The sequence below is a fragment of the Dipodomys ordii genome, unplaced genomic scaffold (genome assembly GCF_000151885.1).
Source record: "Dipodomys ordii isolate 6190 unplaced genomic scaffold, Dord_2.0 Scaffold12, whole genome shotgun sequence".
Classification (NCBI taxonomy): Eukaryota; Metazoa; Chordata; class Mammalia; order Rodentia; family Heteromyidae; genus Dipodomys; species Dipodomys ordii.
In genome coordinates this window covers 1,360,144-1,376,396 of record NW_012267228.1, presented here as the reverse complement: position 1 = coordinate 1,376,396, position 16,253 = coordinate 1,360,144, and the positions used below count along the sequence as shown (strand labels likewise).

Sequence of the window (16,253 nt, the reverse complement as noted above, 5' to 3'; positions counted from 1 at the left end):
TGAGGCGGGACGTGAAAGTTTTGGGCAGTGTGCGGTGGCCGTCGGTGGCCGTCAGTGTCCCCCGCGGTGGAAGCTTCGTTGGAGCACGTCCGCGGCCCCTCGGTTCTCTCACCTCCGGAGCTTCGTGGGTGCCGCGATGGGAGGAGCCGCCGCGCGCGCTGGCGGGGCTCGGGGTCCCTCCCCGCTGCAGACGCAGGCGAGGGCAGGGCAGGCGAGGGCAGGGCGAGCTGCCCGGGTCCCGGGGAGGAGGCTCCTGTGGGACCCGTGGCTTTTGGAGGCGAGTGCCTGGGAAGGATCTGAACTGATCTCTCAGTAATGGCCGGGACGAGGGCTGCAGGGCCTGGTGTCTCCTGTGCTTCTGAGCTGCTCGGTCCCCCCCCCCCCCAGTCAGCTTGGAGGACCAGAGGTCCCCTCCTCAGTGGCCCCCCAACGTCAATCTGACGCTGAGTCCACTCCCTCCCTCCGTAGTGTGGTTTGTGGTCCAGGTTCTTGGTGAGAAATTTCTTGCTTTTGTGAAACAGTTTTATGAGAATTGTTTGTGTGGCTGGCAGTCTTTCTGAGGTGGCATTGAAAATGACTTTGCCATAGTTCAATAAGACAGAAAATGTAACGGACTAAAGAAAAGCCTGGAAGACTTAAACTCCAAGTCCTTTTATGTTTGAAGCAGTAAGTACATTAGGCTTGCTGCCTAACTCTCGCTGGTATATTATACAATCTAGTCAGTTCATTGTAGGCAAAAGTGCTTCACAAATAGAAACATAAATAGCTGTGTGTGTGAGTGTGTGAGGGAGATCACTTGACACACATCTTCATTCCAGCATTTTGCTAGTTAATTGAAGATGGACTTTCACAAGACTTTTCTATCCCTAGCTAGCTTTGAACTTCGAGTCTCAAATCTCAGCCTCCTGAATAACTATAGGATTACAACCGTGAGCCACCAGTGATTAGTTGCTCTTTTTCTTTGGACTTACAACTTACTTTTCTTTCTTTCTTTTTTATAATTTACTTTTCTTATGAAAGGGTCTTACTATGTTGCCCAGGCTGGCCTCAAACTCTTGGGCGCAAGGGATCCTCTTGCTTCAGCTCTGGGGTGATTTTGCTTTCTACCACTAAGCTTCTAATGTTTCTCTTTAACCTGAAGTTAAGATTAAAAACAAACAAACAAGCGCACAAAACAGACACTGTCCTATTTTATACAGTGTATGTGGCTTATAAAAGCTACTGCTTGCTAAGAAACACCATTTCCTCAATGGCTAAAGTGCATGGAAATGGTAGAGCTGGGCCAGTTGGAATGAACTGTATTGGCATCGTGTTTTCTTATCTGAGGAATCTGCTTCCCACTTTAATACGTTGCTAGTGTTTCGTGATGTTCTCATATCCTGGGTTATGTGTCTAAGGATTTGAGAAACAATTTGTTTTTGAAGATTCCTACTGAACAAGAAAGTGCCTTTTTTCAACTATGAAAAGAACAAAGAAAGTTTTGGTTGCTGGTAATTTGCCTGAATTAGCTTGTTTTTCCTTCTTCTTTTCTTAGAGCTCCTTCTTTGCCAGAGAAGAAACCTCCTCCAGGGCCATGATGCCACTTCCCCATCACCCGAGGGCTGCTTGCTTCAGTTAGTGCTGTGGGAGGCCTGCTCCCTTGGAGGAATCCAGCCGACTCTTGGCATGAGGCCACTGCCCTCCTGAGGCTGAGAGGGGCACAGCCATGGCAACTTTGGATGACCCAGGGGAAGTGAGGGAGGGCTTCCTCTGCCCTCTGTGCCTGAAGGACTTGCAGTCTTTCTACCAGTTGCAGTCCCATTATGAGGAAGAACACTCTGGGGAAGACCGTGATGTCAAAGGACAAATTAAAAGTAAGAGGCGGGTTCTTTCTACTCCATTCAGCTGAATTTGTGGGATAGTTTCATAGATTTCCATGTCACTGTCTAGATCTGATGATGATAGTAGTGAACAGATAGATACCTAGTGCTTGCTGTGTGCCTGACTTGTTCAGTTGACAGCAGCTGTCCATGAGCCCATTTTGCTGGTGAGACTACCAGGCACAGGGTGATTAGGTAACTTGCCTAAAGCCACATAGTGAAGATTTATTTGAAGCTACTAAAGGTCATCACTGTGGTGTGCTGTCTCGCTAGATGATTTGAAGGATTCAAGCCCTAGCCTGAGATAGTTTGGACAGGAAGGCCTTTCCCCTGCTGTGAAAGTTAGACATACTGGGCCTGTGAGTCAACCAGGACTACAGTGAGAGCACAGGTTGAGTTGATTATTTTTAATTTTTGGTGGTACTGAGGTCTAAACTCAGGGTCTCAAGCTTACTCAGCCTACACTGTGCCACACCTTCAGCTCGAGTTCATTATTTTGATACACATTTCTTTGGCATAAAATGGTAGTTATGGTAACTAGAAGATCACTAATTATATCACAATTTCCAGGAGAGATAGGTTTTAGTATTTGGGCAAGAAGCTAAAATAAATAACACAGCGTGACATTTGCATTTAGGTTCTAAAGTAAGTAACTGTAGAGAAATCTATGCAATATATAATTTTTCCTGGTTAGTTTTCATTTGGGGACAGGAATTCTTAAATTCCCCAAAGCAGTTTATTCATCAATTGAAAGTCCAACAAACAGAATGGGAAACTAGCTGTAGTGGTAGAAAAGAAAAGCTTTCTCAATTTTAGAGAGAATAATTAAAAATATTGGAATGGCTAAGTTTACTTGATGCAGTTAACAAACATTAATTTTAACATTGATTCACTCACCCTCCCCCTGTCCTGGGGCTTGAATTCAGAGCATGGATGCTGTTCCTGAACTTCTTTGTGGTCAAGGCTAGTGCTCTACCATTTGAATCACACAGTACAACTTCCGGCTTTTTCTGAGTAGTTTATTGGAGATAAGAGTCTCACAAACTTTTCTGCTTGGGCTGGTTTTGAACAGTTATCCTCAGATCTTAGTCTCCTGAGTAGCTAGGATTATAGGCATGAGCCACTGGCACCCAGCTTAATATTGCTATCACATCTGAAATAAGTTTACATGATGTTCTGGCTAAAAATCCTGTTGGATTTAAGACTTCCTCCCTTCCCTTCTTCCCGTACTGGGCATTACCTCTTGCAGCCTGGTGAAAGAAAGGTCATATCTAAAAAACAAAGAGAGATAACCCAGAATGTTAAACTGTGATTTTGAGCTTCCAGGATTTCAGGCCCTGAAGAACTGAAGAAAGAACATTTCTGACCACACATCATGTTTATTGTATTTCTGGAATTTCTGACCCCCAAGTAAATTGTTACCCCTCTGGACTCAGTTTCCTAGTTATTTGGCCACCTTGCTTCTCACCCCCCTGCAGCGTTTCTGGAGGCCGAGAGTTAAGCAGTCTAGCTGTTGTTTTTATAATCAGCTCGGTGGTGCTCCTCAGTGGATTTTTCCCTCCCCATGTGTGAATCATGCACCTTGAGGTCAAGTGTTGCTTACTCAAGTTCCACTCCACATTTCACATTCAGGAGAAGAAAGGAGTTAGAGAAAACGTGGTTAGTGATGGCCTCCATCCAGAAACACAATGAGACCAAGCGTTTTTAAAATCCTGAGGACTGGGGCTGGGAAGGTGGCTCAGTGGTAGAGTGCTTGCCTTGCATGCATGAAGCCCTGGGTTCAATTCCTCAGTACCACATAAGCAGAAAAAGCTGGAAGTGTGCTGTGGCTCAAGTGGTCGAGCGCTAGCCTTGAGCTGAATTGCTGAGGGACAGCGCCCAGGCCCAGAGTTCAGGCCCATGACTGACAAAAAAAAAAAAAAAATCCTGAGGACTATGATTGTCAAAGTAACGTCTGGCCATGAAAGCTGGAGCACAGAACCGTAGCTGATAGAAAGATGGGGAAGAGACTCTGCTTTATGGCTTTCTGTCATTTCCTTTGACTCTCCTAACAGTCCTACAGGAAGGCCGATTGGTCATATTTTACAGATAATAACTATGGTTCAGAGATGTCCAGTAACTTATCCAAGGTCATGCAGGAATGGCCAGCCCCAGTTCTGGAACACAGACCTGCCACCTTCTAAGTCCACTGCTCTTTCTGCATTACTGACGGTGACGTGCCCTACATTCTGTTCACAACATGCGTGGCGACTTCCTGAGGGCGGTGGGGACAGGAACAAAGCATTTTGAAACCTGACTATGGGTTTGCCCTGGACAGTTGAAGGGCACCCAGCTTTTTAATAGCTCTGTCTTAGCATCTGCTTGCCATGCTATTTCTAAGACTGGTGAGGACAAGGACAATTTGTGGAAAGGTTAGAGAAGGTGACCCCTGTTTAAGATGAATACAGATGAGTTCCTAGAAGTACGGGGCTGGGCAGCCCAGTGGCAGAGTGCTTGCCTACCATGGGCGAGACTCTTGGTTCCACCCCCAGCAGCACACAAAATATAATTACACAATCCTTTTTGTTTTTCTCCCATTTCTACCTCAAAAGCACTAAGAGATTTAGTTAAGCATTCCTTTACATGACTGTGATAGAATTCTTATGAAGTTCTCAAGCAGTTTTCTTTTATAGAATCAGGAAGGCAAAGTGTTAAAGATTGACATCACAGTTTCTTGAAATGTCCTTCCAAAAGCAGATCACCTCTCTGTTTGGTCTTTGCCAGTTCTGAGGCTTGAACTCAGGGCCTGGATACTGTCCCTGAGCTTTTTTCTTCAAGGCTAGTGCTCTACCACTGAGCTAGAGCTCTGCTTTGGGCTTTTTTTATTGGATAGGGTAGTAGATAATTGGAGGTTAAAGTCTCATGGATTTTCTTGCCGGGTTTGGCTTCAAACCATGATCCTCAGATCTCAGTCTCCTGAGTAACTAGGATTGCAGGTATGAGGTACCACCACCTAGTTCTGTCTGGTTTTTCTATCCTCCAAAATCTTAAGGTATTTGTATTCTTAAGCCAGTAAAAAGTAAATGGTGCTGGGCGCCTGCTAGCTCTCCTGTGTCTGGACTTACCTATATATATTTTTTTAAATTTTATTTTATTTGTGAACATGCTGTACAGAGGAGTTACAATTACATGGGCAGGATAATGCGTACATTTCTTACCAAGCATTGCAGCCTCCTCCTTTGTTTACCCTTCACATCCCTTCCCAGCCTCCCCCCTCCCCCCCTGGACTTACCTATATTTTGCAGAGCCTTAGGGATTGTTTTTAGTGTTACTCAAGTGAGAACTCCATGAACTATCGATCTATTGACTATCAAAGAAGTGATGTAGTTTTGTCTTAGATAGAGTCTAGACAGGGATAATAGTCACCCAAGAGTTGGAATTATGAATGAGACCACCAGTTAACTTCTCTCCAGTTCTAACTGGTGGTCCCCGTACCTCAGCAGGGGCATACCCCTGTTCTGCAGAGCATAGTTCACCAACTGCCATTGGTCATTGGCAGGCGAAGCATTTACTTGAGCATGCTGCCTGTGCTCTGTGATACTGAGTGAAGCAAGTTTTACCCTCCAGTGTGATATCATTCTGTCAGTGTGAGGTGAGCGTGAACTGGCATCATGTGCTCTCGAGCACTTTGTGTCATGCCTGGGGCATGCGAGGACCCAATTCAGAAAAGGTGCCTTTGCTCTTCTCTTTTTCTTTTCTTTCTTTTTTTTTTGGCCAGTCCTGGGGCTTAAACTCTGGGTTTGGGTGCTGTCCTGGGCTCCTTTTGCTCGTGGCTAGCACTCTACCACATGAGCCATAGCACCGCTTCTGGATTTTTCTGAGATTAATTGTAGATAAGAGTCTCACAGTCTTTCCTGCCTAGGCTGGCTTCAAACTATGATCCTCAGATGTCAGCCTCCTGAGTAGTTAGGATTATAGGTGTGAACCATTAACACCCAGACACCCATTATTTCCATTTCTATTTAGTTGAGCTCTTATATTTGACAGTAAACAGTGACTTAGGTTATATGTTGGCTATATAAACCAGTGTACTCCTAATGTTGACTTGGGCTCTGTGGTATTTATAATGATAGTGTTTTTGTGCTTATTGCTCATTTTGTAGATCTTTTTTACATTTTTAAACGAGTGATAATTTCATCAAGTTTGGTTTTTGAGATTCCCTGGGCTCCTTTTTTTTTTTTTGTTGTTGTTGGTCATGGGGCTTGAACTCTGGGCGCTGTCCCTCAGCTCTTCAGCTCAATGATAGCAGTCTACCACTTGAGCCCCAGTGCCACTTCCAGTTTTCTAGTGGTTTATTGGAGATAAGAGTCTCACGGACTTTCCTACCTGGCTTTGAACATGATCCTCAGATCTCAGCATGAGCCACCGGAGCCTGGTTTCCTGGACTGTTTACTGGTGGTCTTCATAGGTTCATTTGTGGTGTTCCCTTTTTCTAGGTCTTGTGCAGAAGGCAAAGAAAGCAAAGAACAAGTTGTTGAAACGAGAGGGGGATGATCGAGCAGAAGCGGGGGCTCACGGATATGAGTCTTTCAGCTACGGAGGGGTTGATCCTTACATGTGGGAGCCCCAGGAGCTTGGTAAGGAAATGCTGGCATGCGTGCATATATTCACTCATTCAGCAGATGGTTGTTAGGCATCTAGGATAGTCGAGGCAATATTATGAATATTGGTTGAGGTGGAGTCAGTTCTGTTTCTCAGGGACCTCATGCCCTTGTATGAGTCAGTGAGTGGAGATTCACCATGTGTCAGGCACTGCAGTGCTTTGCATGTGTGGTCTGGTTAATCCTCACTGCACCCTGTGGGAACCTGCCCATGGTCGAGTAGCTGGTGAACTGCAGAAGTGGTGTGTGATGTCAGCCCTGGCACAGATCGCATTGGCAGGTCTGTCTTCACTCAAATAGGGCGTTACCTGCCAAGTGAGAGGCACCTAATTGTTAAGAACATAATTATAGCACTGTCTGCTATGTCAAACCTAAGGGTCTTTTTGTGTGTTTGTTGGTCCTGGGGCTTGAACTCAGGGCCTGGGCATTGTACCTGAGCTTTAGTGCTCAACGCTAGTGTTCTGTCACTTTGAGTTATAGCTCTACTTCAAGGTTTTTTTGGTGGTTATTTGGAGATAAGAGACTTAGGGCCATTCCTGTCTTGATTGGCTTTGAACCGCGATCCTCATATCTCAGCCTCCAAAGTGGTTAGGATTATAGGTATGAGCCACCAGCACCTGCTATAATTGTCTTTTTGGGGTGATGAAAACATTTCAGAATTTCATGTGATGGTTATTCAATCTTGTGTATATATCAAGCAGTTGAATTTGTGTGAGTTTTATGTATGTGAATTATATCTCAGTGCAGCTCTTACCATAAATGTGTTCTGCCCTCCAGACTGTGTTGAGCTATCTAATCTTACATGTACTTTAACTGTGGGATAGTAATCATTAGTAATATTTTTAGGGAGTGCTTAGGACCTCATGTATGCTAATTAGGTATTTTGCGTCTATGACAGGGATAAATGAGGTAAAAAGCACTGTGGATGAGCACAAATGAATAAAAAGCACTATGATTCCTTCGTAGTGCTTTACTTTCCCAAAAGCCTTCAGAGATAGGGTGACCCTGATGCTCATTTCCATTCGTACATGAGGAAATGGAGGCTATAAGCAGGAAGGGATATTCACCCACAGTGTTCTGTATCCCAGTATCCTGTAGTGCCATTGTAGAAGGTGATTTTGTATTTTTTGTTTTTTCGGAGGGGAGGACAGTACCGGGGTTTGGACTCAGGTCGCTCATTTGTTCGGTCTGCCTGCTTTCAGCTGGCCCTTGGACACCTGAGCCCCTCTGGCCTGGCTTTTTGCTGGTTATTTTGGAGACAGTCTCATGTACTTTTCTGCCTGGGCTGGCCTTTGAACTCTGTAGATCTCAGCCTCCTGAGTAGCTAGAATTACAGGTGTGAGCCCCTGGCACCTGACAGAGGTAACCTTCTGATGAAGAAAATTTCAGAAATGTGCTCTTCATATGGACACTGTTGAAATAAACGGAAATAAGTCATTTTCTTAAACATATACTAGCTACATTTCAACTGTCCAGTTTCCACCCTACTGGAGAGTGGGAACATTCTATTCTCCTCATTGTAGGAGGAAATTGCTCTAAAAATTATTCTTTATATATGAAAACCAATTAGAAACTGAAGAAGTACAAATTCCAGACATATGAATTCTACTTAGCTCTGTGATAACTTACCTCATGATTGCTAGAGTCATATCACCAGGCTGGTTTTCTGCTTAACTTGCCTGTTTCAGCAATTGAAGGAAATCATGTTGAACACCAAAAAAGGGCACATTTCAGGGCACATCTTTGTAGTTACCCCTAAGAATTCTAAACTAAAATTTAGTTCGATCGATGTTAGAGTATGGCTAGGGAGGGAAAGGCACAAGTAAGAACATCACGTGGATATAAGTGGATCTAAGACTTTTCAGGGCTGGGATGTAGCTCTGTGGCACACTTGGCTAGCAAGTGCAGTGTCCCGGGTTCATTCCCCAGTACCAAAAAAGAAAAGACAAAAAAAAGAAGACTACAGATAGGAAGACTGAGTTCAAGGTACCCATGATATAACACTACGTTTAACTAATATGTTTGTTCAACTAATATGTTTGTATTCTATTCCTCAAAATTTCTGAGAGAATAGATTTTAAATGTTACAAAATGTAAATGAGATAATACATGTGTTTATTAGCTTGGTGTAGCCCTTCCATGTTGAAATATTGCAGCAGATCTAATGCATGATAAAATATATAAAAGTTTTTGTTAATAAAAAAAATGATGAAAGCCCAGCATGTGACAGTGACCAGAGGGAGGTGTAGGGTGCTGGGGGGCCATGGGTTTGCTATACGAGATGAGATCTGTCAGGAGATAATTCAGGAAAAGAAAGGAAGGAGGGCTGTGACTCAAAGTGGAAGTGTGCTAGCCTTGATCAAAAGAGTTCAGAGACAGTGCCCAGGCCCTGAGTGCAAGCCTGATTCCTGACCCCCACCCCCCCAAAAAAAAGAAAGGAAGGAAGGAGATAGCTTGGATATGCTGTGGCAATGTGCTGGTTGGTCCCATCTGTGCTGGGAACCTGTCTCCTGGATCTGGGCTGCTGGACTGAGGATGATACTGATTTAACTAGCTACTAAGGGCATCTACTGTCACTTGAAGCTTTTGGGCCATTTTGATCAAAAGTTATATTGTATCAACTCCAGAAAGTACTACGTGTTCAGTGTTTACCATTTACATGCCTGGTAAGTGTTCTAAGGACTTTATAAGTTTTATTTATTTAGTTTTTAGAACACTGAACTAGTAATTTTGTTACCTTCATTTTGTAAGTGTGGCTTCTCAGTTCCAGAGAGGTGAAGTAACTTGTCCAAGGTCACCCAGTGTGTGGCAGAATTGACACTTCTAGTCTAAGCTCCAATCTGAGGCCTCTCAGGGCCATGAGGCCACTAAGGGCCATGTGAGCATTTTCACAAATTCCACTTGCGTTCTAGTTTTGAAATTTTTAGTAAGACTAAAACCCTAGGCATTTTACTGGCTTTGAACATCCGTTGAGAATAAGCAAGGGTAGGAAGGAGTTTTCAGAAAGATTACAAGCCATTTGTCTTCCCATGTTCCCTCCTAGGTGCCGTGAGAAGCCATCTCTCTGACTTCAAAAAACATCGGGCTGCAAGAATTGACCATTATGTTGTTGAAGTCAATAAATTAATAATCAGGTTAGAGAAGGTAAATTTTTAGTTTTAAAACACTTTTTCCTGAAAGTACGAACCTCCCCCCATTTCTGCAGGATGTACTAAGTGCGCCCTGTGGATGTGGTGGTGGCAGAGGGTGCAGTGGGCCCCGAGGACGTGTGCTGTGGAGGGAGTAGCCCAGACGAACAGACTTGCCCAGCTTCCTTCCACCCATGAGGCCCTGTTGTTACTGGAAACCCTTTCCTTTTTGGGGTGTCTCAGGCATAGCCCTTCAGTGGGTGTGATGCCACCTGGTGGTACACAGAAATGCAGTGACAGGTCTGCGAGGAGTGCTCAGCTAGGTCAGTGTGCAGGAGGACCTCTTGACTGGCTTCTTGTCCTGTGGTCCCAGAGAGTGTCTACAGTGCAGAATCGTGCTGTGCAGTGCCCCTTGCCCTGGGTGCAGGGGACAGCCCTAGGGACCTCTACTTCCTGTGTGGGGATGAGAACCCAGGGCTTCATGCATGCTCTACTGCTGAGCTAGTGTGTGTGTGTGTGTGTGTGTGCGTGCCTGTGTGTGTGTGTGTGCATGTGTGTGTGACTAGAGATTGACCCCAGAGTCAGGTACCCTTTGAGCCTCCTGCTTCTCCTTCCCAGGAAGGTAGGATCGGGCGTGCACCACCAGGCCTGGCCAGGTACACTGTGTTTGACGATACTAGGGGCTTGTGCTAGTGCTCCTTCCACGTGATGACATAACCACGACTGCCACCACCACGCTTACCCCCTCCTTCTTTTTTTTTATTGTGAAAATACTGTACAGAGGGGTTACAATTACCTGGGCAAGATAATGAGTACATTTCTTATCAAGCATTGTAGCCTCCTCCTTTGTTTCCCCTTCCCGTCCCTTCCCATCCTCCCCCCCGTCCCCCCCACCCAATCCTCCCCCCCCCCACCAAAGTTGTAAAGTTCACTTTCAACATAATGACTTGTGCATCTCATTGTTGCAGTGGGTGCACCCCTCCCTTCTTTATGTGGTCCTTTTAGGCAGAAGCATGTGACCAGTTTTACTGTGCACGAAAACTGGAAAACTGGAAAATCAGTCGCTCCCACTGCTTTCAGTCCTGCCCTGCCCCCATCCTCACCTACACCTGGCTACCTGGAAACAGGTGCCAACAGGGAAGAGATTGGAGGTAGATCCTAGAAAGAGGTGCCTTCTAGATCTGAAACGACAGCTCTGTTCTGTGCGAAACTGCACTCCTGGCAGCACAGTTAGGGATGACGAGGCACTTGAGAAATGCAAGGTGTGCATTCCTGCTTGAGTGAGTAGCAGGGAATGTCCCCTGATTAACTCCATTTGGTACTGTTTTCTCCTGCTCAGCTCACTGCATTTGACAGAGCAAATACAGAGTCTGCAAAGATTCGAGGTAACTAGAACTTTGCTCATATTCATTCTAATTTTGTTTTCCTGGCCAAAAACTTAAAAAATTTTTTTTGTTTGTTTTCTGTTTTGTTTTTCCCAAAGCAATAGAAAAATCTGTGGTGCCTTGGGTCAATGACCAGGATGTCCCTTTCTGTCCAGACTGTGGGAATAAGTTCAGCATTCGAAACCGCCGCCACCACTGCCGCCTGTGTGGGTCCATCATGTGCAAGAAGTGCATGGAGCTCATCGGCCTGCCCTGGGCAAGTAGGTGATCTAGCTAACACCACTGGCTCAGGGGCCTTGCTGTCTACTTCGTGGCTCGTGGGGTCTTCATTAATCCACTTACAACTTGGTGACACTCACTACAGCCACTGCTACCACCACCGCTGTGCTGGGGCAGGAGTCAGGGTCTGTGTCGGGCTGGTAAGCCTTTTTATGTAAGGGGTCAGATGGTATTAGGCATTGTGGGCTACCTGTGGTCCCTGTGCTGTACTTCTTCCTTTTTTTTTTTTGGTCTTTTTAACAATCATACGTGAACATTAGCCAGGTACTGGTGGTTCATGCTTGTAATCCTAACTACTCAGAAGGCTAAGATTTGAGAATCATAATGTGGAGCCAGCCCAAGCAGACAAATCTCTTATCTTCAACTAAGTAGCAAAAACTGGAAGTGGAGGCATGACTCAAGTGGTAGAGTGCTAGTCATGGGTAGAAAAAGCCAATCAAGAGCACAAAGCCCCAAGTTCAAGCCCCTGTACTGGCCTAGCATGTGCAAGGTCCTGAGTTCCATCTTTAGCACTTGAAGGAAAAAACAGTACAAAGTATACTTAATTTAAGGGCTGTCCAAAGCGGCTGCAGTCTGGACTCACAGGTCTTTGTACATGTCTGGTCTGTAAGGCGTCATCGCTTGTTCTCACAAGGAGCTCAGCATCTGGCAAATACAGACTCAGGACTAAAGGACTGTGACACAATTGTATCTCGCACTCTGAGAGGCTCAGCAACGATTTTATCAGCTCAGCTTTGCGAGACTTTGGGAAGAATTGAAAACAGAGCAGTGGGCTCATCCTCCCTGTTATACAGAAAGGACTAAGGTCACATAGGAGCTACTGAGTGCTTTCGGGGCCTGGGGCTTCACCTGCATGGCAGCAGTATTACTTTCTCATCGGATCCCCACCCCAGGAGGCAGAAGGGCAGGTCCTTGCCCATAGGTAGCGCCTGATCTTACTTCCCAGCTCAGCCTCCTGTAGACTGGCAGCCCACTGTCATGAGCAGCAGGATAATGCATGCTGTGGAGGTCATGGCTGCCTGTCTGTTGTTTACAGATAAGCTTACCAGTGCCAGCAAGGACTCCCTGAGCACCCACACCAGCCCCAGCCAGTCACCCAATAGTGTCCATGGCTCCCGCCGGGGCAGTATCAGCAGCATGAGCAGTGTCAGCTCGGTTCTAGATGAGAAGGATGATGACCGGATCCGCTGCTGCGCACACTGCAAGGACACGCTGCTCAAGAGAGAGCAGCAGATCAACGAGAAGGAGCACACGCCCGACATCGTGAAGCTCTACGAGGTGATGTGCCAGCCGCCCTCGGGTCTGCTTTGCCTCTTAGCTGCGTACATGCTTCCAGAATCCAGAGAATGCTTTGGGGCGTGGCTCCTGCTCAAGGGCTGGGCTATGCTGTTCCAACCTGGGTCTCAGTGAGCCACCGAATCCTCCTGGGTGTCTTCTCACTATGCATTTCTCCAATTTCCATTGCCCACTTGAAAGTGGGAAGGTGGGGACTTTGGGCAAGGGAGGTAAAGCAGCTGCTGTGGTATGGATGGGTTCTGTGGGGAAGGCAGAAGCTGGAGGTGTAACAGTGGACTGGAAGAATTGCTGGGGAAGGCTGTTCTTCGTTGGATTGAAAGGTGTTATACATTTCCTGGCTTTCCATTCTGACTGCCTATTGGCTGAGAGCCCCATTTAAGTCCCAAACGCCTTAGTTCTTCGTACCCCACCGGTGACCCCAGAATGCCACGTACAGGCATGGTCTGAGGATGCCTTGTATGAGGCTGACTGGCCTTCCGATGGCCGGGTGAGGCCCGAAACCTGGGCGGGGAGTCAGGGGTGGAAGAAGCTGCTTGTGCAAAACTCTGAACTGAGTAACAGTTTGGGTTTTTGTTTTGTTTTTCTGGGGAGTTTGTTTTTTGGTTTTATTTATGCTGGTTCTAGGACTTGAACTCAGGGCCTGGGTGCATTCCTTAGCTCTTTTGCCAGCGCTCTCCCACAGCCACAGACCCACTTCCAGCATTTTCATGGTTCAGTGGCGATAAGAGTCAAACAGCCTCTCCTGCCCAGGCTAGCTTTGAACCTTGACCCTCAGATCTAGCCTCCTGAATAGCTAGGATTATAGGCTCGAGCCACTGGTCCCTGGCTAGGAACAGTGTTTTTGTCCAATGACCACTGAAAGGTCACTGCAGATCATGATGTCAGGTAAATACTGAAGTTTCCAGAAACAATGTGAGTTAAACTGGCACTGAGCTGCTAATGTTGCCTGGGGTCCATGACCTGCTGTCACCTTTGTGAGTAGCCACGGTGCTTTGTGCCTCCTTCTGTTGGGAAAGAAGCTCTGGCCGTGCTGGTCTCTCAAAACTCTGGATCCAAGACTCTACCCTCATTTTCTTTTCTTCCTGTAAGCTTTTCTGCCTTGAATGTAGGTGTGCATAAGTTAGGGGCAAAAGCCCTCCCGGCTTGAAATATTAGCATTTTCCGTATGTCTTTGTTGTGTGGCCAGGCTTCTGTGTCAGTGTATTTTGAGACCACCACTCACCTCTTCTTTTTTTGTTTCTAGAAGTTGAGACTTTGCATGGAGAAGGTTGACCAGAAGGCCCCTGAGTACATCAGCATGGCAGCGTCACTAAAGTAAACTGCTGTTCTGTTCTCTAATTCACCGGTCACTTTTCTGCCACTTTAGGTCAGATCTGCAGTGGCTGAAAGTGCTAGTCATCTCTTCTCTTTTTTTCCTTTCCTCTGGTGGTGGGTATAGAACCCAAAGCCTTGTATATGCTGAGCACATGCTCTGCCACTAAGCCTTACCCCACTGGGCGTCTTACCTCTTAGCCATGCTTTTTTTCTGTGGCTAGCTGACAAGACTCCATGTCTATATTTCAGTGAGGCATGAACTTAGTAAAAATATGTAGTCTTGTTTAGGTGACGGGGCCATTCTGACCGCAGGTTTGGGAAGTGCCCGGAAGGAGTAGCCTCTTTCCTGCCCATGCCTGATGCACACTGGCAGTAGGGTGTCGGAGCGTATAGCTACCATTTCCTTTGCAGCAGTAGTTGGCAGACTTCAGTCTATTGGTTAAATCTAGTCTGCCATCTGTTTCTTTTTGCAAGTAAGATGTGGCTCACACACTTTGTCAGTCGTGGGGCTTGAACTTGGGGCCTGGGTGCTGTCTCTGAGCTCAACTTCTGGTTTTTTGAGTAGTTAATTGGAGATAAGAGTCTGATGGGGATTTTACTGGCTTCGAATCGTGATCCTCAGATATAGCTAGGATTAGAGGTATGAGCCCCCGGTGCCCAGCTCACACACCTTTTTAACATGTACAGTGAAGTGATTTTTATGATATCCCAAAGTTTGCAGCCGTCAGCGCTGTCTTATTCCAAAGGGTTTTTGTTAACTAATTAACTTCATGCCCCTTAGCAGGCACCTCACTTCCTGTCAACTACTTGTTTCCTCTTCTCTCATCAGTTTGTCTCTTGTTTACATTTCGTATAAATGGACCGTAATTACATGACCCTTTGAGCATGGCCTTTTACACAGGGCAGGGTTTTCAAGATTCATCCATTGGGTGTGCATTAGTACTTGATTCCTTTGAATGCATGTGTTAGATTTATCCATCAGTCAAAAATAAGATTTCCATTCTCTTTTTTTTTGGGGAGGGGGGGAGTGGTGATATATTGTACTAGGGTTTGAACTTAGGGCCTTATGAACCATGCCTCCAGCTCTGCTTTTTGCTGGTGATTTCGGAGATGGAATCTTGAGATTTTTCTGCCCAGGTCTGTTGGGGATTCCTTGATCCGTTTTTTATTCCCCTGCTCTTGGGCAGAGTGAAAAAAATATAATGGTTTGATGCTCTAAGGTACTGTGACTAAGTCATTCAGTAAATCACTATGTAGTTCTATAAGATGCAGTGTAATTGTACAGGAAAAGTGAGCCAGAGTGGATTCAGCTGCATTTATTTTGTCTGTGAGCATCTAGTGGTCCTCGGAGCCAGACCACAAGTATGTCCCCGAGGTGTCTGCACTTTGAGAAGTGGCTTCTGGTGGATTAGTGCATCCTGAGAAAGGAATAGTGCATTGTTGAATGTGGAATGCCCCCTTGAGAGCTGTCCCTGCCTCTGTGAGGCCTTAAACCCCAAGAGTCTTCCTGTACCACAAACTGCACTCAGCATGTGAAACTCAGATCCAGTGTTGTGTGGTTTTCCTTAGTGCCGGGGAGACGACCTACAGTCTGGAACATGCCAGTGACCTCCGACTGGAAGTGCAGAAAGTGTATGAGCTAATAGATGCGCTAAGGTAAGGTCTGCCCAGCGCAGGTCTGTTGCCGACTGAGGGGAGAAGGTGATGTTTTGATTGAATAGTGGCGGCAGAGCCCTCCTGGTAGCAGCCGGGTTGTGTGAGGAGCTGGCCTGTGCCTAGGTGCTCAGGCACTTAGCTCATCTCACAAGTTTCTGGCTAGGGATTTCATATTAAACACATAGGAGTGAGCTGCGGACACCAGCTGTGTGCCTGTCACTGGCCTGTTCTCAGGGAGCAGCTCATTGGCTCGACTTGAGTTCCCTGTGAGGGGACCGTCAGCATCCCGAGGAGGCACGGGAGAGAAAGCACACCACAGCCAGCACCGGAGGAGGAGTTGGGGGAGGAGCCAGGTTCTTTGTTCACATCTAAGCTGCTTAGACTGTGGATGGGTTGTTGAGGTTCTCAGCCCTTTGAGGCTCAGAGGGATAATTGAGATGAGGACCCACTGTCTACCTGGACATACAGGACATCTCCAATTTAAACATGATCAAGAATTGAGGACAGTGACAGCAGGGCGTTAAACGAAGTCTGGATCCTTTGAAGTGCCAGACCGGGGGCTGGGAAGGTGGCTCAGTGGTAGAGCGCTTGCCTTGCATGCTTGAGGCCCTGGGTTCGATTCCTCAGCACCACATAAGCAAAAAGAAAAAAGCCGGAAGTGGCGCTGTGGCTCAAGTGGTAGAGCGCTAGCCTTGA

General features: G+C 46.3%; 1 protein-coding gene across 1 annotated transcript in view; it reads left to right on the top strand.

The window, feature by feature from the left end:
• Rbsn (rabenosyn, RAB effector) overlaps window positions 1-16,253 on the top strand; it is a 29,256-nt gene that overhangs the window by 846 nt on the left and 12,157 nt on the right. The window contains exons 2-9 of the mRNA XM_013010573.1: window positions 1,535-1,853; window positions 6,335-6,475; window positions 9,543-9,643; window positions 10,967-11,012; window positions 11,111-11,272; window positions 12,328-12,569; window positions 13,831-13,901; window positions 15,471-15,557. Of these exons, the coding sequence (XP_012866027.1) occupies window positions 1,706-1,853; window positions 6,335-6,475; window positions 9,543-9,643; window positions 10,967-11,012; window positions 11,111-11,272; window positions 12,328-12,569; window positions 13,831-13,901; window positions 15,471-15,557 (998 nt within the window). The 5' untranslated portion in view covers window positions 1,535-1,705. The remainder of the gene's footprint in view (window positions 1-1,534; window positions 1,854-6,334; window positions 6,476-9,542; window positions 9,644-10,966; window positions 11,013-11,110; window positions 11,273-12,327; window positions 12,570-13,830; window positions 13,902-15,470; window positions 15,558-16,253) is intronic.